This window comes from Haemaphysalis longicornis, unplaced genomic scaffold, assembly GCF_048455015.1.
Source record: "Haemaphysalis longicornis isolate Haplotype H1 unplaced genomic scaffold, Haemaphysalis longicornis Haplotype H1 scaffold_6, whole genome shotgun sequence".
NCBI lineage: Eukaryota > Metazoa > Arthropoda > Arachnida > Ixodida > Ixodidae > Haemaphysalis > Haemaphysalis longicornis.
The window spans coordinates 120,294,803-120,318,706 of NW_027526407.1; the positions used below are offsets into that span (position 1 = coordinate 120,294,803).

Consider the following 23,904-nt stretch of genomic DNA (forward strand, 5'->3'; position numbering starts at 1 on the left):
ATCGACTAGGAGGCAATGTTTGGTAAGAAAGTCAGCACCAAGGATGGCAGAGCGAACGTCCGCGACCGCAAAAATCCACCGAAAAGTTCTGCGAAGACCCAGGTTCGAAGTCAGGGATCGCTGCGCGAACACGGGAATGCGCGTGCCGTTCACTGCCTGGAGGTAGAAGACTGCGCTGAAGTTGGCGGGAAGCAGGCAAGACGCTGACTTGCGCTCCCGTGTCGACGAGAAACGTTTGTCCGGTGGTACGATCGACGATGTGAAACAGGCGACATTCTTCAATGGGGCCAGAACCGCTCGTCGCCGCTAGCGGTCTGCCGGGCCGTTTCCTGTCCATGAGCATGGCAAGAGGCAGTGGCGAGCGTCTGCGCCGAAACGGCGGTGGTAGACGCATACACCGGGGGCTGATGTAGGGCTGCGTCCACGAACGGCATCACGGCGTCGGGAAGATGAGCGGTCGCGTCCGCGTGACGGGCGAGCAGAATGTGTTGAGCTGTTTCGCCTCGTCGCCGCGACAACGAGTTTCTCCAGTCGTTCACACAGGTGATCGACACTGGCAGGCGACGCAGACGCACCTTCATCGGCAGGAGCTGGCGTCGTGCGAGGGGCAGGTGATGCTGGCGTCGCGGTCACAGCAGCAATAGGTGAAGCTGTGCTGGCTATTTCCATTACCTTGTCGGCCAGGGACGCGAGCGAAGGGAGATCCATGGATGACGCTGTTGCGAGGGCCATTTGCACGTTCGCAGGCAGGCGCTGCAGAAAGAGCTCGCGCAGCAATGCGCCGTCCATGGCTTGGGCACGTGAGCCGAGGAGTTGGATCATGCGCCGCAGGAGTTGGCTCGGTCTGCGGTCGCCAAGCTCTTCGGTGTAAAGTAGCTGCTGTAGGCACGTGCGCTCAAACGGTGCTGTGCGTTCGAGTAGCGCTGCTTTGAGCTGGTCGTAGGCAGTTGCAGGTGGGTTGCGTATGAAGGAGGCAAGAATGTCCGCAACCTCTTCCGCAGCAGTCGCTGGCAGAGCTCTCACGACGTAGTGGAACTTGCGTTCTTGGGAGGTGATGCCAGACAGCGCGAACTGTGACTCGGCCTGGAGGAACCAGATGGTCGGGTTGTGTTCCCAATACGGCGGCAAGTGGATAGCCAGGGCGGCGATCTCGTTGCCGGCTGCTTGCGGTGCTCGCTGGTTCTGGTCGTTGCTGGACGTGGCTCTACAACTTCGCTGGGAGGGATATCACGCCCGGGTCACCAACTGTAGAGCGCATGCCACGGAGGCGTTGAAACAGAGACGACCAGGCCACGTAGCAAGGACGGTTTATTTCGAACGCCGTGGGGTCTCTAACTACTGATGCCAGGGGCGCGCGAGCCCTCCGGCGGGTGAGCGCGCCCGTGGGCCTGCGTCACGCTGCTGCCGCTGTCACTGTGGCTTGCCGCTACATACCCATTGCTTTATTTTATTTTCGTTTTTTTTCTATATTAGTATCATTCTGTGTCATTTTGCACTGAACAGTTGCTATTGGTAATATGATCTTGCAAGAACGCTCTTCGAGAACTTCATTAGGCACTGTATATCTCCCGCTATGTATGTGTTATTTAGCCTTAGCTTTATGTTCACTTATAATTCCGTAGTTATGTGATCTAGCTTAAATAACGTTACTTTGCATTGTATTGTCCTTGCATTGCATGACCTCGCCTTCCTGCGTACGCCTTGTGGACGGCCATCACGTTTTACGCAGGAAATCGCTTCCGCGTTTTCACCCCATGTGAAACCACGTGCCCTTTTGGGGCTTTCTTGGAACCTCTTTCATCCCCGCGTTCCCCCGCTGCGGTTCTCACGCCCCTCCCGCTAAAAAACCCTCCACTCTTGTCTCAATCCCCAACTTCCTTCCTACCTCTTTCTTTCTTTTTCGTGTGTGTGTGTGTGAGTGTGTGTTAACGCTTGCACTAGGCGTCCGTAATTAACTATGGCCTCCCCCACCCTTTTCTCCTAACCAGTCAATTCCCAGTTAAGAAACGAGCAGGAAACGAGCCACTCCTTAGTCCTTAACTTTCTTGCTTCTCCTGGGAACTTCAGTGCCATGCAACGCCTTCCTCTGATCCTATAGCCTCGCCTGTTTTGATTACGCTCCCCCATTCCCCCCTGTTCCCGGGCAACACTCCAACGCTCCCCCACTCCTTACGTTCTGGGGCTTCGCATACTTCTGTGGCGCGTAGAGCCTACGTTTTGCTTGACACATCTCCTTGCCCCTCCCAAAACTGAAATGTATATAAACCCAACAGATCTGCACAATTTCCATCTTTGAAAAAGACCGGTCCCCCGTCGAAACGTTAGAATAAATGTTAAGTTTTTCACTTTGACTTCTTTATCGTACATTCATATATATACATATATATTTATATATAGATAAATAGTTGTGCGGAAGAGAACAGCTCTATGTTAACTATCTCCTACGCTTGAAAGAATATTGGCCATCTTGAAATTGTGCGGTTCCGGTTGAATTTCTAGCCCCCGGGGACCGTTATGTGCGCAGAAATCTCGTACAGACGGGAGTTTTGGCTTTAAGCATAATCAGAGGGGAAGAACATTGCAATCAGTGTTTGGTGTTGTGGTACTCCGCACATTTTACTTAGTCGTGCTTCACCATTTAAATATTTGAAGAAGCATGATTGACGTCATTTGTCACTTAGGGTCTCCTTGCATGACAGTCTTTCAGCATGTTTACAAGAGGTATTCAGTTCAGTGGATTGAGAACAGGCGGTGTAAGGGTTTATCGAGAATACCTAAGTAACCACAGATTTGTTGATGACGTTTCTTTGCTAAGTAACTCGCGTTGGAAATTCTAAAGCATAATAACCACTATGGGCTAGTATTATAGAATGGTGGACTTGGAAATTATTTCCACGAAATACAAAGTAATGCTCAAAAGGTGCGGGTGAGCACAGAGCTTCGAGATAGCTGGCGAGACAGTGGAAATGGTAAGCCATTATATCTACTTAGGCCAATTAGTGACCCCGAATCCTGACCATGGTACAGATAAAATAAATACAGAAAAGATGAGGATACGACTGGGGTGTGTGGAATTCAGCAGGCATTCTCAGATAATAAATTGTAGCCTACCATTGTTCCTGAAAGTAAACGTAAATAACAACTTCATCTTGCTGGTACTCATCCACGGGGAAGAAACGTGAAGCCTCACTAAAAGAGTTGCATTTAAATTCTTGATGACTCAGTGAGCAACAGAACTGTAGAGGATAGGGGCAACGTTGAGAGACAAGAAGAAAGAGGAGCGGATCGGCGAACAAAGGCGTGCTAAAGACAAAGTAGTAGAAATTAGGAAGAGATGGGCACTGAAAGGGAATGTATTGCGAACGCTAGACAATCGTTGGTCATTAAGCACAACAGAGTGGACCCTTACAGAAGGCATGTGTTGCAGGGGGCGGAAGAAAGATAAGTGGAGAGATGAGGTGAAGAAGTTTACGAAGATAAATTGTTCGCACTTAAATTAGGAATGGATAATACGACATTAATGGGAGAAGTCTTTGCCCTGCAGTGTGCGCAGACAGGCTGGCGATGATGGCGATGGAAATCATGATTGACAGCAACCCTCGCTGGCATAGAGAGTACCTGAGCTTTGCAAGAGTTCGCCCTTTCTATTTCAGATAACATTAGGTCGCCGAATTGGTGGCTGAACAAAACAGTGATTCGTTTTTTCTCGCCACAATTACAGCGAACCGCTTGCGCACCGGCACCAGGACTTATCTTCATATACCCGCGGACCCTTCTGAGACGTATTGGTGGCGGTTTGTTGAGGGCTAGCGCAGACCCCCATAGCAGCGTTCTCCGATACTTTCACAAAGAGGCGTGCCTGGCAAAAGTACTGTGCATAGCGTCTGGTGGTGGGTTAGTGTGCTGAACTGCTCATGTCTAAGGAACTTAGGCCCTTGAAAGAAGGGCCCTTCCGAAGGTTTATGTGACGCGGTGATAGTGTCCAGTGGAGTACTATAAAGCTGTTTCCAAAAACACCTTCTGGCAAACCATACCAGCCCTTTATATATCATTTTCCTAAACCGTTGGCAACACAGTGAAAAGGGTCGAGCGTACAACCCATGCCTTCTATGCCGAACTACGTCAAAACTCCAGTAGCTTGGTGCCGTTAATGTATTTTAACGTAGCACATTTCAAGTAAAACGATGGCCAGTATCGATTCCCACAAAGCATACTTTTAGCTCTTAGATAGAGCATTTTAGAGACTGTCCCATCTATGCATGTTTGCAACCCTTCCCTATAAAAATCTACAATCAAAATTTACAACACATTCGAATTCTTGCGTTTTTCAAAACTCAAGGTAGGCTATTTCCTAATGCAACGCGTAAGCGCCTAATAACACGCAGTTTGTATATACCGGGCCAATCGCACAGAGGGTATGACAACTCAAACGCAAATTTTGCAAGCTTGCGATAGTTTTCAATTGACCCAAAAAGAAATTACCACTCGCATTTTACAATAGTTATTTAGAAGGTTAAACGTTTATTGTTGGGCCTCTGCAAAATTCGTAGCCACAAAAAACATTTTTGCTTGGCTTCTCGTGTGACTAAAATGGTTAAGAGGTATATTTTGTTGAATAAAAGCACATGGTCGACAAATATTTCTTTCTTTCTGAAGTACCTAGCTCACTTGTATCCTAGCAAAAGAAGTCTTTAAAAGCTGTTTAAATGGCAAACCTAAGAATATGAAGTTATTGTTTTTTTTAGTTTTCTTGGATTGAATGAGTGCTCAGCGTGAACAAATACCGAAAACAAAATGTGAACTATGTTCGTGCGACAAGTTGAGGTTTGTTTTTTGTTCATTCCAAATTCAGTTTACTCTACCGACTCCTATTTTTGAATTGTAAAAACAAGCTATAATCCTGTACACTTTTCTTGCCTACAGGCGACACTGGCGGATTATGGCTGGAAGTACTCGTCTATTCATCTCCCGAACAAACATGCGGTGTTTTTTACTATATAGCCCTCAGCTCCAGAACGTGTAAGTATTTATTTAAAATGTTCTGAAATGTTTAATTTCTATTTCTTATAATGGATTATTCAAGGCTTAGGTATTTCAGTGTTTTTTGAGGTGAAAACTGCTCCTTTTGCAAGGAGTGGCCGAACTACCAATTCTTGAAAACTGAATCTTTCCACTGCGACTTTACAAAAAAAAGACTGCATTTTTTGATATCGCAAAAATAATTGTTTGCTTTATACTGTGTAGAAGACGGTCGAAATACATAACAGCATACGTACAATCCTTTCCCGCGGGTCCAATTTTTTTGTAACTTCAGATGGCATTTTGAACCGCCATAAAAGAAGCGTTGTTTGCTCAGCTTGGAATTTGGCTGTACTGTTCCGAGCATTCCCAGCACGATATGAAACTCGATATCTGCAAACAAAAAGACAAACAAAAATTTTATCCTCCTTCTGGGGAGGCGCAATTGCGAATAGGCTATAGTGATTTTTTGCAAACCCTCGTACCTATAGTTATTCAAAAAGATTATTCTATTTTTGCTAATTCATGCAAGAAATGTAGACTGACAACACGGCACATTGAAGATGCCCATGTTGCACCACGTGATTTGTACTCGCAGTATACTTCGTATTCATGATTCATCGGCACAGAACAAGAATGAAACACGGAAGGAAGGAGGAATGCAATAGAGGGGATGGCTGTATAAAGAAGTGTGTGAAAGCTGTTTCAACATTTACAAAGCGGCGAGGGTAAAGAGGTGGTAGTCATTTATATTCTGAATTCAAAGCAAGCTCCACTGGGGGAATGTCTCGAAGTTTTCGGGTCATGGAATATTCGGAAAATTGTTAATATGTCCCTTTAGTAATCACTGAAGTGAGCTTCCAGAACTTTCGATGCTAGCACCAAGCTGGTGTGGTTTAAACATAATACTAAGACATCCTGAATCGGCCGATCAGAAACTTCTTCCAAGAAGGAACACGAAAAACGAACAAGAGGAAACTGCTGCAGGTGTGTCCTCTCTGAGATAATTGAGTGATAAAATAAAAGCAAGTGAAAAAGGAAGAAGTCTTTGGTATATTTGAGAAATTAAAAAACATAGTGATACTTTGTGGGCACTGAAAATAGGATTAACAGATCGGCATTAGGTCACGCGGGCACGAGAGCAGCTTTTAAGTAGTCACGAGAGCAGCCTTCAACGTAGTATGGCTTACGCGTATCGCCTATTGGCGTAGGCGCACTGTTGTTTCCCTTCATAGTAACACCTTGATTTTGCCGTCACATCAAGCACGTGTCAAGCCTTGCTATAGATGACCCAAGATACGACAGCGTATTCAGCCAGAACGGGTCGCCAATGGTTCTATATCTGGTTGTACCTCGTGACCTACTCTCGACCGGGACAACGCCACTGCAGACTACAAAGGACGGCCCACAGCCCTTTTACAGTGGCCAAGGTGAAGCGGCAGGGAGCATTCCGATAACCAACAAACACTTGTTCACTGCCAAGACTTTCCTGCTACCCATCACAACAAGCACGCGTCAAGCTTTTCCTGTAGGTGACGCAAAATACGACAGTATATTCTGCCAGAACGGGTCGCCAACGCTTGTACATCTGGTTGAGCCTCGTGACTTACTCACAAATGGGAGAACACCTATGCAGGATATAAAGGACGACCTAAAGGACTACAGGCTAGAGTAGTTTCCTGTGAGAATGTAACTGAGCAGCAGACCAACAAAAAAAATGCGCCATTATACTCTGTGAAGAAGGATGACCTGCAAAGCCGGACGCAGTCCACAGAGTGCACACGACAAAACACCTTTACCGTAATTTGCCATGGAGCATACTTCCTATCCAAACTCTGACTGAACCTCAGACGGTCTAAGCTTTCTTCTTGCAGATAAATATGAAACTGCTTGTGTCCCTCCCGCATCGTAAGCATCTTACAGTTCATGTATTGCCGTGTTTAGACTGTTGCCGCAACTGTCGCAATAACTTTAAAGAATGACTACTTTACGCGTCTCAGGCAACCAAACGGCTGGACATGGCTTTTTGCTACATTCAGGGATCACGATACGGGTTTTGCGTTGGGAATATGAACATAGACTAGCACACAAACCCAATCCGCTCTACGACTGAGGAATCGGGACCGCTCCCAATGGGCCGTTTAACGTCCGGGTTTAAACCTCGCACCACCACAAAAGACATGCCATCCATCAGTACGGCAATGCAACCTATAGCTGCGCGTGCACGCCTCGCCTCCTCCCTCTCACTATTTCCCACTACAAACCCGAGCACGTATTATCCGGCAACCGGTCATGTGTGGCGTGCTTAGAAGCAACAGACACCGCTGAAAATATCCCTTGAACGCCCTCTGAAACATGTATATTGCTTCACGCCGGCGTTTAAAGCGGGCAATTTGCTTTTTATCCCGGAGGGATTCACCGCTAATTGACGAGCTCAACTTGAGGTGTTAACGGTGGCGCCAGCACCTTTCCTTTGATTCTCTGCTCGTTCGCGCTTGTGTTCGGGCAAACGCTTCATTCTGGCTCTTCTTCCTCCAACCGAACGGCACGAATCCGTCCAATAACGATTTAACACCTTGAATCTCTTGAGCTCTATTCTTGCGTACGAACATGTTGTTGTCCGTTTTTCTTCCCCGTCGTAAGCATGTAATTAGCCATGTAAGATATTTGCGTGACACTTCAACCCACACCCGAACCACTGGATTGAGGACTGCCATTTGACCGCATTGAGCCATGTAATTTTGAAATGTAAATCTCCCACCAGCACAACCGGCATCTCATCAGTAGCGGCATGATGCCTAGCTGTTCGTGCACGCGCCACTTTTTGTACCTGAAAACCATGTACGCATGAACCGGCAACCAGGGATGGCGCATACGTAGGCGTGAAAGACCCCGGGAAAATGTCGCTTAGAAGGCCTTCCAAGCTGAAAAGAAAATTTGGGCTCATGCCAGCGTTACACCTGGAGAAGCTTGTCTTCTACAGGGAGGGATTTGCAGCTACTTGGCGAGTTGACTTTGAGTGGGAACGGTGACGGTGGGTTTCGGTCGTTTTATGGGCAGCACTTTGGCAGCCGTTACCTGGTCTTCGTGCGAGCGGCATGTGATTATGACCGCGTAAACGCGGGAGTGACCGCAGCAGCTACGGAAGAAAGAAAACGGAGAGGAGCGTCTGGCAAAGGGTGGAGTTCGATTCGTGCGGCTACGACGTAATCTATATCACTGCCTCGCCCTCACACATGTATCATGTGTCTCCACCATGGAGTGCCCTCCCCCTGACACTTTCCCTAGACGCTGTTCCATTCTCCGCTAATAGAAACCACGTGACGTTTGCGCGGTAGGTTCAAGCACGATATGCAACACTTGCTCGCTGCTCCTTGGTGTGGGGCTAATCCGAACAACGTGACCTTTGCGCCGGAGTTTCAAACACGACGTGCAACATGCTGCCCGGGGACGGCTGCGCGCTGCGAGATGGCAGCAGAATAGCGCACGCCGCCGCAGCTTCACTGATCAGGCCAACACTTCCTGAGACGCAGCAGAAATGCGCCGTGACCGAGAAGACTGCAGCTTACGCTTCCCACAAATTGCATATTAGGAGTGTATAATTCTTCAGTGCATTTTTACGCCCATCCATGCTTCCGTTCATTTTTCGCAATACTCTGATGACCACACTGCTGCCGTTAGCTGCCGACTGCACAACATGCCATAGCGGCATCGGCAGAGGCGAGGGAGAATATAGTCCTGAAAGAGGAACCAGCGGTAATGAGGAGGATCCCCGAGCAGTGCCAAGTAAATTGATGACACCGGATAATAAAGTGGGGTTAGACATATGCTGCTTTGCAGTAATAAGTGTCTTCGAAGACCGCAGTGGTGGGTCCCACCTCGTTGTCTATGGTCTTGAGAGACCAGGCTGATGAAATTGGTGAAATGTTGCGAGCGCAAGTCATTGATAGTGTGCAAAAACCCAGCAAGTATGTTGCAAGAATTCACCTTCTCGGAAAACGTTTTGGAAATAGACCAGTGATGGTTTATTTCCAAGATATTCCAGAGAAAAAAGGTATCACGCGTAGCGCCAGCCAACTAAAAGTAACAAATGTATTCATCCAAATTGACTTCAGTCAACCCACACTACGCAAGCACAAAGTGTTAGAGCATTACACGAAAATATACAAGGGATACGGCAAAAAAGCTTCGCTTATCTATGAAAAACTTAAGGCCAATGGTGTAACTTACCTGGAATCAAACTATGCAACAACGCATTGCTATGAGAACTCGACTAAATCCTGCTGAATCGTTCACGGGTACTGCGCACATGGAATCCACTAAGAAAGTCGCTCATGCGGAGCCTTGCCAGGAAGCTTGTGGTGCAATCAAACAGCTAATGATCCTAAATGTGAAAGCCAGAAGCATTGCCAATGAAACTGCTGTGTTAGAAATTCATCTGTACAAACATGATCTCCAGCGCACTGCCATAAGTGAAATATGGTTGCCCGATGATATCAGCGACGACTGTAGTGTACCTTACTCACACCAAATATTCATGCTCGACCGCTCTTCTCAGGCAGAACGTGTAGCTGTCATATTAAAAAGATCGTCTGCAGTCACTCTGCTTCCGCGGATTGAGGCTCAGGAAAGTCACTTTTTTAAAGCAATGTGGCTGGGGCCATGTCTTTACAGTTTGCGCAGTATACAGGGCACCGTCTTCTCCACCCGAGATTCTAACGTTGCTGTAGATTATATGAGAGTAACAAACCTCGGCAAGATTATTATGGCGGGCAAATTGCCATCAATAATCTGGATAAGTGAATGTATTTCAAACGCCGGATAATCCACTCCTATCTCGCGTTGGGCTTTGGGATACCCCGCGTTGGGCTTGAGCTATGCGTGAGCATTTGGTTTGTACTGACCTCAATCTTGAGTAAATTAGTCAGTAGCCCGTGTAAGGGGAGAGCTCCGAGGTGAGAATTTCAGATTCGTGCTCGTGGAGGCGTGTAGAGATTTTTTTATGCGATAGTATGCCATTTGGCATAACGTCCTTGAGGTACAAGTGGAAACCCGTTTCCCGGAGGAAATACAGAAGACATCGGGGGTGGGGCCCCACAGCCATCGTTGAAGTCCCGTGGGTGGGGGGGACTCCCAGAACGCAGGCCTGTGGCGCGAAGTTGTCGAGATCTCGCTGCACTCAGGGAAGGGCACATCCATACCAGATGGTTGGTGTCGGCGTCTTCGGCAGGAGCCGTACGGAAGGGCTCAGTTTGTGGTAAACGGGTCATGGTTTCCCGGGGGCAACGCCCGGGTTACCGCAGGAGAGAGGGCCACCCGAACTCGAAGTCTACGCAACAGGACCTCCTCCCATCGAGCGAGCCCACTGGGAAGGTCTCTTACACGCGCTGGGGTGAGAGCGCGTGTGGCGCGACGCCGATCTGCCTTTAGTTGGACAATTGTTCATTTGGGTCCGTTGACAGCACGGGAAGCGGTCGTGGAACAAAGGAGGGGTGACAGGAACTATCCGCCGCAATATTTGCGGTGATAGTTTTACTCCGGATCCACGACAGTCGGAGAGGGCAGGGGTACGTAACCAGCAGTTTATTATTCTCTCTTGAAACAGACGAGTTAGAGGCTACACAGTGCAAATCCCGCATGGCCGCCGTTGAGTCCGTGTACATTTGTACAGTAAAACTTCCAGGGGCTTGATGTGCCGTAGTAGCACTTGCATTCGGTCACCGATGGCTGTAAGCTCCGCCAGCACAGAAGGCCAGTTGCGGAGGGTTTCATAGACGCAGTTTTGGTTCGTTTCTGAATGAGAGGGTCATTCGATCGCCGTAGTTAAAACGCTATCTTAGGGCCCCAGCATCCACAAGTGCCTCTACAAGCTGGGGATGGTTCACAGCAGCGCTATATGTTGCGCCCGCGGTCTGGGCGTCTGCGTTCCTGATCGACCGACTGGGGAGTCTAGTTAGCGACCTGTTGTCGGTCACTTGATGGTATAGCCCGGTTGGCCTAGTTACAAGGTGGGCTGGTAAGCCGGGTAGAGGACGGCCCATGTAGATTGTCAACGCCGCTGCCTCCGGAATAAAACTTTGTGCTGGCGGGCGGAGCGGCACTAATGTACAAGCTCATCCAGGGTGTTCAGTTGAGCTTCCACCTGAAGAGATGGTGTGGGCGTTATTTGAGGGAGGCAGGTGATCGTCCGCATTGCAGCTCTATTAATTGATTCAAAGCAGGCCCACTTCGCTTGGGTCATATGCTAGAATTGCACCTGATAGACAAGTCGACGCTTTAGTATTGACACACCAAGAGTCTTTCTATTTTGAATCAGGGTCCTCCAGACTTTTATGAAATGCGTTGGATAAGTTGTAGCATTTTACCTGCTTGTTGGCGGGCACATCGCAACCCACAAGGTAGCTGACCCTGATGATGAAATCTCCAATCCCAGCACGCGAAGAGAGGTGGCAGTGCGCACAGGCTGATCGGAGAGTTGCAGCGCGATCGGGGATATCTCCAGTCTACGATGACCCCAAGCATTGCCCACTGACAGAAGGCCTGTCTTTTCGACTGAACGCGAGAGACCACCGTATTTACATCATTTCTGTATGTCGGTTTAAGGTGGTTGCAGGCTCGGGGCTTGCTGAGACAGGTCTGGGTGGACAGTCTATGCTGTAATATTGTCTGCGTACACCAGGAGGTGTAGGTCTCATATAGGGCCAAGATGCCAGGCAAGCGGCAGCATAACTACGTTAAAGAGGAAGTGTGAAATCACCGACGCCTCAGGCGCTTCACGTACGGATGTAAAATGGCCATAACGAAAATGTTGTTTTCTTCAAGAAGTTGCGGAATAAAGGGCAGACCTTTCCCGGTAAAAGTAGGCTTTAGAGAACTTCCAGGTTAGCGCTGTGGCTGACGTTGTCATATGACTTGTGAATATCCATGGCAAGCAACGGCCGCACTTTGCGAGATCGGCCGTCAAGTAGTACCATTGATGATAAGTGCTCGAGTCCATCCTCTGTACCCTGAGGAGGTTAGAACCCAATCTGTTCGCGGTGGTACAACCGGCAAGTGTCCATCCGCCAGCCAGCATTTGCTCGAACAGTTTCTAGAAGGTGCACATTAATGCAATTGGGCGCAAATTGGGGAGATGCTCGGGTTGTTTGCCTGGTTTCGGTATGGAGACGATATCTGCCTGGAGCCATGACTCTGGTATTTGGCCCGAGAGCCACACCTCATTGATGGAATCAAGGAGATGGCTCAGGGCCTGATCATCATGGTCCTTATAAACCTCGTATGTAACACCCTCTGGGCCAGGAGATGACCGAAGTTTCTCCAGATCTACTGCACTTAGGACCTCTGCTATGGTGAACGCCGATTGCATTCCACGGACCTCGTCATCAGAAGGAGAGGCACCGACGTGACGCACTAGAGGAAACGGGCACGGGCTGCTAGCAGGAAGGATGTCAAATGCAGGGTAGAAGGCACGAACCACATTGAAGGCAAATTGTTCCGCGTTGTTGCCTGATGCTAGGCACGCACTGGCTGCCGCATCCGAAGTGCGGCCGCCTGATTCCATTGCCCGAAACGTTCACCAAAGTGGCGAAGCGGTGGACGTAGAGCCGGACGACTCATACCCTCTGAGCCATCGTTGCAGTGAAAGATGTTTCTCATATCATCTGCCCACATCGGTCAAACGTTGCAAACACATGCGAGCGGGCGCACACGAGGGATCTCGCGAAGCAGCCACTTCAGTCTGTTTTGGGCCCACAGCTGCAAACGTCGAAGCTCTGGCTTTCGCCAGGACTCCTCAACCCACGTCCTCCGACTGGCACTGTTAAGAGCCTCTTTGTTCACAGTCGTGGGGTCTGTGCTGGGGGCCCTAATCGTTGCATTGATGTTGCACCGGGACTCACCCCAGTTTACAAGAGTGTAGCTCCACCGAAGCCGACGCGTCGAGTTCGGGGCAATGCCACGCCTGAAAGGGTCGTGATCACTGCCCCAGCAGTCGGCCTCTCACTGCCAAGATACCCCTGCACTCCCAAGCCACCAAGTTAAGTCGGGGGAGCAGGGCGGCATTCATGGATTAGTGCATCGATGCGTAGGACATAATATATCATTTATTATTACGAAGAGAGCATCGTTTAAATCTTTAAGTAACATACGTCCACGTTCACGTGAGGTAGGGTATCCCAAATCGCAATAGGGCGCAATAAAGTCGCCAGTTACAAGTATCGGACAGGCAGCGTTCGAACGGCGCAGAGATGTTAGCCAGCCCAACTACAGCCGTGGTGCACGTCCGCTGTGTGGCCGCACATAACACGTTACAAGAATTACTGCGCACCTGGGCAGTTGCATCTCTACCACAACCACTTCTTGTCAATGTGTGCACCGTACTTCTAATGAAATCAGAGTTTGTGGATATGCCGTGTGCACATAAATTGCGGCTTTACCTGGTGGAGACGTTGTGGAGCCACAGTGTCCATCAGGTATGAAGCCACAGTGTCCATAAGCATAGGCTCTAAACTGTGGAGGCGAGGTAAACCGTTCGTATCTTTGAGCACGAACGCGCAAGTTCGAGGTTTGCCTAGGCGAAGACGTTCACGAAACTCACCAATCCTTGTTGTGAGTACCCAGCTGTTTCACTGTACTATGTATTGTGGACAGGCATAGTCAAAAGAGGTCTAGCGAAGTTGGGCTGCTAACACACACACCAAGTTCTGTAGCTGCTGCACCATGAACTGTAACAGCTTTTGGTTGGTGAAGATGGAAGGGACTGGTATTTGTTAATGCATGCTCGGTTCTGAGAGGCGGGGCTGCCTCAAATGGCTTGGTTGTTCTGGCGTTTAACGCTGCGACCGGTGAAGTAGCCGAGCATGGCGCTGGCTCAGCTTGGTGACCTCAGCTTGCAGCTCAGCCAACTGTTGGTTCACCTCTAATACCTCGTGCATCACCGGAAATGCCCTTCCAGTAAGCTTCTGCTTATTCTATCGGCGGAAGGAGCGACGGAGCACATCATGGTACGAGGGCTATGTATACTCTACCGGTTCTGCCGTGACTTCCTCCATAGCGTCTTCGTTATCCTCCGCTACCACCAAACACCCGAAGCGGTTGGACGTATGGATTGCCTTGGGGTCAGACAGGCGTCGCCACGCTCGTCGTTTATTAAGTGCAGCTCTGCATTTCGTAGGACATTTCTTGTCCGTAATGTCATGGTCATCGCTAGGACACAGACCGCATCGAAACGTGACCTTTGGCGGTGCGGCCGACAGCGTAGCTGGCAGTTCCGATTCAGAAGTCGCGAGTCGTTTTGATTCAGAGGAGGGGCACGAAGTTTTCATGTGCCCCTGACGAAAGCAGCGGTTAGAGTGCACCACTCCAGCATTAAACAGGCGTGGCCTAAGTACGCAGCCATGGTACAAAAGTCGTTCCGGTGGCTCTAGCGGAGCATACAGAGTAACCAGGTACGTGTGGCCAGAGCCCATGGAACGAGCATGAAGACATGGTGAGTGGCACAACAGAGGCTGGCACGGATGACTTCGGGATCCAATCCGGGGTCTACCCCAGAAATGATATAGCGCAGGAAGTTACTTCCCGACAGCAGGTAGGCCTGTACAGGTAGCTCTTTTTCAGCCGCGAGAGGAATACGGTAAAGGGAGCATAGCCGGTGGACAGACTCTGGAAACGGCATCCACACCGATATAGTATCAGTGGGACTGTGGTAGGCATAGCCAATAAATGCAGAGGTTTCCAGGCAGCAATCGAGAGTCTGTTTTAGTAACTTCGTTGGAAGAGACAGGATGTTGAAGCGCTCACTAAGTTTAATGGCGACCATGTACGTGGAAGAGCTGGCAGTCACTACAAAGCCTAACGGAGCGGCGGTCGCTGCACGGGGTAGAGCGGCTGCCGGTGGTGCACTGCGCTCATCCGACCACTGAAGTGGCTAGTTTGTGTCCGTGGAACACGGACGCTTCGCACCAGGTGAAGTGGAGTCGTCAGTAGTGACTTAGGGTGACCCCTGGTCGGGTGGACTCTTCGATGGAGTGAGAACGGTGGCGTTACTCCATTGGTGAAAAATCCTATAGCATCGGGTGTGCCGTCGCTTCTGCAGCAGCAAGGGCCGCCGCCAGAGGAGCTAAAGTATGTGACATAGCTGAGCGGTGCCGTGCCCGCCAATTGGACTGCGATTGAGGTGCTAGGCCTAGCGGCCGGTCTGCGGGATTCGAAGCACAAGATGTGCCTGAGAGGTCATCCTAATGCTTGAAGACTGTCCGTTATAGGAGCCAGAGAAGTTTCAGCGTAGATCAAAGGCACACCAGGGGATGAACTGAACCAACTGATAATTACGAATTCAACTAATAATTACGAATTCAGTCGAACACAACGAGCACAGAAGAACGCAAAGAGACGGCTCCTTCTTTGTCGTTGTCCCGTTTAAGTTGTGCGGCATCGTCAGGCGGCTACCGCGAGAATTCCTATAGGAATCATTTGTTTGTGTGCGCCCGTGTAGGGCCTTAGAAGTTAGTTTGTGTGCAGTTAGTTTCGACCTGTTGTCAGCTAAGAGCAAGTGGGCACGTATTGCCGCGAACCATATAAGGATTTGATTATTTGTTCTTTGTTTTTAATGGCCGGCCTCGCCCAGATCTGTTATCTGTGTCCAATGCGAAGCGCGTGTTTCATTCTTTATTTTTATGCCGCACGGGCTATCTCATTAAGATAAGCAGAGTGTTTCGCCCTAACGCCACTAGCCCAGAACAATCTTCTGTGGTCTACAATGTTCTGGATGTGAATCGATTGTTCCAGAAACTCTCGCGCCAAAAGATAAGCCTACACAGCAGACGCCGCGGCATTCGATTCTGTGACGCTCACCGACGCAAGTCACTTTGTTGACCGCTGCTTCGCCGCCTCTGTATTCTTTTGAGTTGTTAGGGGAGCACAAGTTCGCTCCAATAAACTTGTTTCTCTTTCAAGACAACTGCGTCGTCCTTGGCTTCGTGACATCTGGTGGAGGTGCTGGGTACGCACTCTTTATGACGACCTCTGCAAGCCGCCAGGCCAGTCGAACTAGAGCCAGCCTCCGACTGCAAGGATTGCCACCCGAGCTCGGTCTTCTGCCAGAAGGGCCCAAGAGAAGGAACGCTGCAACCAACACCATGGTGCAAGAACGAGCGTCGCCAATCGTCCTGCAGCAGCCACGGGAACCCCTATCGTTCCATGGATCCCCCGCAGAAGATCCTAAGGACTGGTTGGAGAAAGTGGAGCGCGTCCGCATCATTAACTGGTGGGATGACGAAGAAACCTTCCGCCATGTTTTCTTCTATCTAGGAGATACGGCCCGAACGTGGTTTGAGAATCATGAAAGCTCCCTAACCAACTGGACTCTCTTTAAGAGCGAATTCCTCAAAACATTCGCTACCGTCGTGCGAAAAGAACGAGCCTCCCTCTTGTTGGAAACGCGCACGCAACACCCCAGCGAAGGGGTTGTGATCTTCGTTGAGGAGATGAAGCAACTATTTCGCCGTGCGGACCCAGATATGACAGTAGAAAAGAAGCTACGCTGCTTAATGCGCGGTGTAAAGGAGGAACTGTTTGCTGGACTTGTCCGAAACCCGCCCAAAACTGTCGCCGAATTCGTGACCGAAGCCAATAAAATTGAGAAGGCCCTCTAAATGCGTGATAAGCAGTACGAGCGGAACTTTGTTGCCGCGTCTAATGTGAACTACATCGACAACATGCGGATTCCGGCTGAAAGCCTACGCGAGACCATAGGCGCAGTAGTGAGAGAGGAGCTGCAGAAATTTCTCCCACGCCTCCACAGCCCCAAGTCGCTACCCTTACCGACGTGATTAGAGAAGTGCAACAAGCGTTGGGAACTTCTACGCCATCCGAAGTACCCCGAGAGCCACAAGCTATGACATACTCCGCGGCTGTTCGTCGGCCCCGCCCTGCTCCAACACGCCGTCAAGAGGCCCCGCCGTACCGCCGCCCACTGTCCCCGCCCGACCCCCGGTAGCCCGAAACCAGACGCCGAGGAAGACGGACGTATGGCGAACTCCCGATAATCGTCCTCTTTGCTACCACTGCGGAGAGGCCGACCATATCTACCATCGCTGCCCATACAATAGACTCGGACTGCGTGGTTTCTCTGTCGACGCGCCTCGCCCTCTTCCTGGCCAACGACCACGTGAGATCGAAGAGTATCTCTCTGAAACCAGCCGTGGCCCAGCACGTTTCAACCGTTCGCCGTCGCCCTACCCATACCAATCTCCGAACCGCCGTAGCAACGCTGACTTCGCCCACGGAGGGTCCCCCAGCCCACGCGGGGGAAACTAAAAGCAGCAACTTCTGGAGATGACACTGCTCTACGGCGAAAAACCAGAAACTCTCCAACGACGCAAGGACGCGCCGAAGATATTGATTCACGACATGCCCTTATCCCGATGACCCGACCTAACCCTGACGAGACTCCCGAATACGACGACAGCTATACGGCCTGACGCGTACCCGACCTGGCCGAGACGTCCGCTGAGAAGACGACGACAACGACGACGCACAGTGCCCGACCGTCAACACGCACAAGCCGAGATACTACGCCCCAACGCACTCGGAACTCGAGGAAGGCGGCATCCGACGTTAAGGTGCCCATCCACGGCTTTGATGTAGTCGCCCGCGTAGACACGGGAGCCGACTACTCCGTGATGAGCGGACGATTTGCGTCTAAGCTGAAGAAAGTTATGACCAGGTGGGACAGTCCGCACATACGCAAAGCAGGAGGCCACCTCGTGACGCCACGTGGAACGTGCCATAGACGGCACGACGTACCCTGCAGTGTTCGTCGTTTTGCCCAGCTGCTACCGCGACGTAAATCTTGGATTGAACTTTTTCACAGACAACGGCGCCATAATTGATCTGCAGACCAAAACGATCACGTTTTCCTCCGATCACTCTATGACGCCGGAACCGAACCCCGAACACCGTGCAGCTGTAAGGATCGCCGTTGATCATGTCACCCTGCCACATCGCGCAAGCTTGATGATCACCGTCTACTGTGAATGTGCTGCTCCTGATGCCGATGCTATCGTGGAGAGTGACCAAAGGTTGCTTCTCGACCGCGGTGTGTCTGTCGCAAAAGGCATTGTGCGGTTTAAGCAACGCAAATCCCATGTTTTAGTCATCAATTTCACCGAGGAGTACCAGCATTTAAACAACGGCGCTGCAATTGCATTCGCCGAAGAAGCGCAACAAGCAAGTGACGTGATCGCAGTCGCCGACTTTGAACGCGCACCCGAAGATACCTTCAAGTTTCCGCATTCCTTCGACGTGAATCCGGCGCTACCGCAAGAACAACGCAACAAACTATTGGCTTTGCTGCGTCGCTACAGCGAGTGTTTTTTGTCGAACTCGAAACTACGTCAGACCCATCTGGCGAAGCACCAAATAATAACCGAAGATGGAGCCCGACCTACCCGACAGTCACCGTACCGCGTCTCTTTCCGCGAGCGGGAGGCCACCCGGACTCAAGTCAACGACATGCTGAGCGACGACATAATACAGCCATCGAAAAGTCCGTAGGCTGCGCCGGTCGTACTCGTGAAGAAAAAGGACGGCACTTTAAGGTTTTGTGTTGACTACCGGAGACTGAACAAAATCCCAAAAAGGACGTGTACCCCCTGCTACGAATCGACGACGCCCTCGACCACCTCTGCCACGCGAAGTACTTCTAATCGATGGATCTGAGGACCGGCTACTGGCAAATTGAAGTGGACGAGAGAGACCGGGAGAAGACTGCATTTATAACCCCGGACGGTCTGTACGAGTTCAAGGTGATGCCGTTTGGCCTGTGCACGGCGCCAGCAACGTTTCAAAGAGTCATGGACACTGTGCTAGCTGGCCTGAAGTGGCACACCTGCCTCGTCTACCTCGACGACGTTGTGGTATTCGCCCGGACTTTCGATGAACACCTTGCAAGGTTGGAGTCAGTACTCGAGGCTATTCGCTCGTCGGGGTTAACGCTGAAGCCCGAAAAGTGCCGCTTCGCTTACGAGGAACTCAAGTTTTTGGGACACGTCGTCAACGCCGCAGGAGTACTGCCTGACCCAGCGAAAACATCAGCCATAGCGAAGTTCCCAAGACCGAAAGACAAAAAGAGCGTGCGAAGATTTCTCGGCCTGTGCGCATACTACCGGCCTTTCGTCGCAAGCTTCGCACGCATCGCAGAGCCACTCACGCGCCTGACAAAAGATAGCACCCCTTTCGCGTGGGAAAACGCTCAAGAAAAAGCATTATGCGAGCTGAAACAACGCCTGCAAAGCCAGCCCGTGCTCGCTCATTTCGACGAAAACGCCGAAACGCAAATGCACACGGACGCCAGCGATATAGGTTTGAGGGCCGTCCTTGTCCAAAAGCAAAGCGGGTACGAAAAGGTAATCGCCTATGCAAGCTGTGGTCTGTCGAAGGAGGAGAAAAACTACTCTGCCTCCGAAAAAGAGTGCCTGGCAATCATATGGGCCATTTCAAAAGTTCGCCCATACGTGTATGGTAGACCGTTCAAGGTTGTGACAGACCACCATGCGCTGTGTTGGCTCGCCAATTTGAAGGACCCCTCTGGCCGTCTTGGGCGGTGGAGTTTGCGCTTGCAAGAGTTCGACGTTACAATCGACTACAAATCCAGCAGGAAACACTCCGACGCCGACTACCTGTACCGCGCCCCTGTCGACCAACCACCACAAGACTCCGATGAAGACAGCGCGTTCTGCGGGGTTGTTACGGAGAGGGACCTAGCCGCCCAGCAGCGTGCCGATCCCTACTTCCGCGTAATGATCGACTACCTCGAAGGACGAACCGTTGCCGTGTCTAGAGCGTTCAAGCGGAACTTACCAGCATTCACCCCCAAAACCTCCGTCCTTGTGAAGAAGAATTTCAGCCCCGGAACGGGAACGAATTATCTACTTGTCATCCCCGCAGACCTTCGTGACGAAATTTTCGAAGCGTCCCACGACGACCCGTCTTCCGGACATCTCGGCACAGCTTGACCTATTACAAAAATAAGGTGAAGTACTTCTGGCCCCGCATTACATCCGACGTCAGCCACTACGTTCGGAGTTGCCGTGACTGCCAGCGACGAAAAACGCCGCCGAAAAGACCCGCCGGATTTCTGCAACCGATCGCGGTCCCGTCGAAGCCCTTTCAACAGATTGGAATGGATCTTCTATGCCCGTTCCCTACGTAAAGGTCAGAGAACAAGTGGATTATCGTAGCGACAGACTACATGACGCGCTACGCAGAGACCGCCGCTCTTCCGAGGGGCAGTGCACAAGAAGTCGCGAAGTTCTTTATAAACCAAGTTGTGCTGCGACATGGAGCCCCTGAAGTCCTAATCACGGACCGTGGAACGGCCTTTACCGCGGAGCTGATGCAAGGAATCTTACGCTACAGCAACATGGATCACCGAAGAACGACGGCGTACCACCCCCAAACGATCATACTAACGGAACGTCTGAACAAGACGATTGCGGGTATACTGTCCTTGTACGTCGACGTTGAACAAAAGATTTGGGACGACGTCCTCCCGTATGTCACGTTTGCGTACAATACAGCGACGCAGGAAACTACGCAGATGACACCGTTCGAGCTTGTGTACGGAAGACGGCCGACTGCGATGCCCGACGCCATGCTTCCGCAGGTAGAAGACGACGACCTCAACGCCGACGTCCAATGATACCTTCAAAGTGCGGAGGAGGCCCGCCAGCTCGCTCGAGTTCGTATAACGGACCAGCAGCTGCTGGATGCCGGCCGCTACAACCTCCGACGCCGAGACGCCGAGTACCAACCAGGGGATTGTGTCTGGGTTTGGACTCCCGTTCGACGACGCGGACTCAGTGAAAAGCTTTTGCGACGGTATTTTGGACACACCAGATTCTACGACGTGTTGGCCAATTAATCTACGAAGTGATGATTCCGGCACATCACGACGACGCATGCGACCCGAAGTCGTCCACGTGGTTCGCCTCAAACCGTACTTTGCAAGATGACGAACTTTTTTGTTGTTGTTTTGTTGTTGCTATGTGTTCGGAATGCCGCGAACCATATACGGGTTTGTTTATTTATTGTTTTTTTTTTATGCCCGGCCGGGCCCGGATCCGTTATCTGTGTCCCATGCGAAGCGCGTGTTCCATACTTTATTTTTATGCCGCACGGCCTATCTCATTCAGACAAGCAGAGTGTTTCGCCCTAACGCCACTAGCCCAGAATAATCTTCTGTGATCTACAATCTTCTGGATGTGAATCGATGGTAACAGAAACAGTCGCGCCGAAAGATAAAAGCCTGCACATCAGACGCCGTGCCATTCGATTCTGCTACGCTCGCCGACGCTAGTCACTTTCTTGACCGCTGCTTCGCCACCTCTCCTTATTTTGAGTTGTTAGAGGAGCACAAGTTCGCTCCAATAAACTTGTTTCTCCTTCAAGACAACTGCGTCGTCCTTTGCTTCGTGACAGTATTAATGCTCTGTCGCGTGCCCCGCCCTGAGCGTCGGCGCACGCAAGCTTTCGGGCGGTTGTCCCTTATTAGCATCTCTTAACACCATTAGTTATTTTTTTGTGCCTTGCCAGTAATTAGATGCTGTGTTCGTCCTGTAAAATGGTCTCTCATGTGAAATATCCTGTCTCCAGAACGAATACACACGTGCAAACGCATGAGCCAGCCGACCTGCATATAATTAATTGTTGCTGCGCCTGCCTGTTGCGCAAGCTGGCAGGGGGTTGAGACACAACCACGCCCACAAGACATCGCCACTATCCCAATTTGCTTATGTATCGAGCCCACACAAACATTTTCGAGAATTAGTATTTTCTACGTTCAGTATCGCAGTGGAATTCAATACCTGGTGTGGTCTTTAGATCTCAGTTATGTTGCCATTCTGAACGTGCCATTTGTCTGTACAAATGTTTCTTGTTTTGTTATGCCTCAATTGTTTATTATCTATTGTAGATGTACAATAGGGGGTTCCACCCATTTTGCGTTGTTCTGAAGGTGGTGTTACCCTTTGTTTACGGTCCTCATTAAATTTCTACATGAAATATTTATGTTCTTGTATTATGTGTACCCTTTTTTCATTGCCATCAATGACGCTTACATGTGTTTTCCACGTAATGTTTGTGCCTCTCCTGCTCTGTCTTTTCAAGACCGCAGTATTTTCTCCATAAAATAAAAATACATTATCGTTTTTAGTAGGTGACATCTGGCGGAAGCGGCGGAAGAGCTAAACTGAGGAAGGAAATGCTAGCGCTGATATAAAGGTGACTATTCACAAGAATTTACTACACTCGGAAACAGGTCAAGAAAAAAGCGGCATCGCCCAGTGAAAGGACACCTTACCAGTAAATGGTGTCGCTCTATTAACGTGATATTGCGGCCGACCGCCTTGCACCTGCAGGCAGCGCTCGGAGCCAAGCTTTCCTGAATGCATCCATTCCAAAAATTAGTACCTAAGGGCACCTTCACTTTGAGCGGAGATAAAAAAGATTAGCTTATTTTTTTATTTGCCCGTTATAATGCAACTCGTGAAAGAGCTTATCGTCAGCTGAAGTAGCAAGTTTCAATTAAATTCCTAGTGGTGAATTTCGGATCTTCCTAGTTTTCCCTGAAGCGCTTGCTTCTGGTTTATTGCATTGCCGCCACTATTTCCCGCCACGGATCCCAAAGAAGTCGCATCTGAATCTGCTTTATCGTTCTCGGTTGAGAATTGTGGTGTGTTGCAATCTGCCACACGCCGACGGTACAAGGAAAATCAAAGCGGCCGTGTTATCTGCAGCTGCGGACATGCGATGAACCGGAACACGTACATTCACTTGCGGGCTCTTCACCCAGAGCGCCGCTTTGAATAAACGGCCTAGACAGTGAGCGATCTTCTTGAAGTCAGCGTCAGCTTGGGGATGTACGCGAAGAAGGAGATGAAAAATAACGATGGAAATGTCGCGACGCCCTCCGGAAAGCGCCCGCGAAGCGCCGGAAAGAGACGACGCACACAAGTGTAAGACGACTTCACGAAGTTCACATTGCGGTCTTCCGTGCATAGCTTTTTTCGCCGCAATAAGATACCGACAGTGAACGCAATTGCTGTGGATGTCAAAGCTAGCGGCGATAATACTCCTCTCACGCCATGGACTGTGCCCCACCTGCTGAATGACATCTGGTTCAGGTATGAGAAGAGGGGCCGGCCGGATCTCGGTTCTGATCGAGCGAGACGACATTGTCGCGTGGCGGCAGAACAAGCTCTACGACACCGCCAGGTACAGGATGTAAGATAGAAAAAATCGTCTACCTTGATGAAACCTGGGTGAATGCGGGATACACGCTATCGACTGTTTGTAGGCACACGGCGGTTGATTATAACCACGACGCCTTCATGCGTGGTCTGACGACTGGTTGGAAAGCAGCCGTCAGGGAAAGGACAGCACGTAATTTTACCGCACATCGGTAGCCAGGACGAGTTCGTCACTGGTTGCCCGGATATTGTTAGGGGTACGAATACCGGTGACTACCACGATAAGATGGACGGCAGAGAAGGCCAGACATGCTGTTTGTGTGCTTTATTAAGACTTATTTCTAATGTGAACTGAGCAGCCTGTGTGGTGTGCAACTTACTCATGGTTGATTGCTTTGATATGTAGCTACGAGAATCAGAAAATGCCATTGCAGTGTTTGGTTTCTTGTTTCATTTGCAATTACTCAATGTTGTGGGCTGTGTCGTAGAGTCATCAGGGATCTTCCAGTATAACAGTGAGGGTGGCCGTAGTTATTTCAACAATCGATGAATGATCTCATTTGCTGTAGTGAACCGAGCGCTGTATTGTGCCGTGCTGGCTCAGGGTTGGTTGCCTTGACATGGTTGGTCAGGCGAA

The 23,904-nt window shown here is 50.2% G+C and overlaps 1 protein-coding gene and 1 long non-coding RNA gene across 2 annotated transcripts in view; one reads left to right on the forward strand and one right to left on the reverse strand.

Annotated features, from left to right (window-relative positions):
- Window positions 1-306: 306 nt before the first annotated feature.
- Window positions 307-2,230, reverse strand: LOC144143226 (uncharacterized). Its single transcript, XM_077675011.1, has 2 exons — window positions 2,174-2,230; window positions 307-1,215 (listed from the first exon to the last, which is right to left on the reverse strand). The coding sequence occupies exons 1-2, from the start codon at window positions 2,228-2,230 to the stop codon at window positions 307-309; spliced, it is 966 nt and encodes a 321-aa protein (XP_077531137.1).
- A 2,672-nt stretch (window positions 2,231-4,902) lies between these two features.
- The window catches only part of LOC144141917 (uncharacterized), a 30,897-nt gene continuing 11,895 nt past the window's right edge, over window positions 4,903-23,904 (forward strand). The window contains exon 1 of the long non-coding RNA XR_013316746.1: window positions 4,903-5,019. This is a non-coding gene — a long non-coding RNA (uncharacterized LOC144141917). The remainder of the gene's footprint in view (window positions 5,020-23,904) is intronic.

Bases quoted from the DNA above. Each gene is read 5' to 3' on its own strand.
- LOC144143226 (XM_077675011.1), bottom strand. From the start codon at position 2,230: ATGTGTCAAGCAAAACGTAGGCTCTACGCGCCACAGAAGTATGCGAAG. The intron at 1,216-2,173 runs GTAAGGAGTGGG...TATCCCTCCCAG, and splicing joins AGTATGCGAAGCCCCAGAAC to CGAAGTTGTAGAGCCACGTC.